This window comes from Crocuta crocuta, unplaced genomic scaffold (assembly GCF_008692635.1).
Source record: "Crocuta crocuta isolate KB4526 unplaced genomic scaffold, BGI_CrCroc_1.0 scaffold50, whole genome shotgun sequence".
NCBI lineage: Eukaryota > Metazoa > Chordata > Mammalia > Carnivora > Hyaenidae > Crocuta > Crocuta crocuta.
The window spans coordinates 7,518,292-7,519,001 of NW_027527428.1; the positions used below are offsets into that span (position 1 = coordinate 7,518,292).

At 71.0% G+C, this 710-nt stretch overlaps 1 protein-coding gene across 1 annotated transcript in view; it reads left to right on the plus strand.

The window, feature by feature from the left end:
• ASPSCR1 (ASPSCR1 tether for SLC2A4, UBX domain containing) overlaps positions 1-710 on the plus strand; it is a 23,737-nt gene that overhangs the window by 22,742 nt on the left and 285 nt on the right. Inside the window, 3 exon segments of the mRNA XM_077755690.1 lie at positions 152-203; positions 352-421; positions 501-676. Coding sequence (XP_077611816.1) covers positions 152-203; positions 352-421; positions 501-676 — 298 coding nt within the window.

Genomic DNA, 710 nt, shown 5'->3' on the forward strand with positions numbered 1-710 from the left:
GGCCCTGACTGGAGCCCGGGGCCGCTTAGCTTCCTGTGCAGCCCGCAAGAGGCCACCACAGGAGTGGGGGGCAGCACACCCTGCCCGTCCACTGTGGCCTGTGCCCTGGTGCCCACCTGGTGCCCTGAGCTCTCTTCCGTTCTCCCTGCAGGCAAATCTCTTCCCTGCTGCCCTCGTGCACTTTGGAGCTGAGGAACCAACAGGTGGGCGGGGGAGGGGACCCGAGCGGGAGACCTGTGCCCCGTGCCCTGTTCCCAGGTTAGACACCTGCCCAGGCCACGTCCCCTCCCGGAGCAGAGCAGTGGGGGGGGGGGTCCCTCCATGGCCTGAGGTGGGCTGGCTGTCCCGCAGGCCAGTTCCTGGAGCCCAGGCTGCTGGAACACACCGTCTCCCCATCTGCAGCTGACGTGCTGGTGGCCAGGTGCGTGCCTTCAGCGGGGAGGGGACAGCCCCTGCCCTAGCACGTCAGCTCTGCTGGACCTCGGCCTCCTGTCCCCCAGGTGCATGTCCAGGGCTGCTGGGGCCCCACCCCCGACGCCAGCCCCTGACCCTGGACCCCTTGAGGTGGAGCCGGCGGCTGAGGCAGCGGCCGTGGAGCTTCCTGAGCCCAGCCCCGGGGCGGCCCAGCCGGTCAGGAGGGATCTGGGCAAGGTGCCCAAGTGGCTGAAGCTGCCAGGTACTGGGGCGGGGCCTGGCGGGCGGGGGGGGGG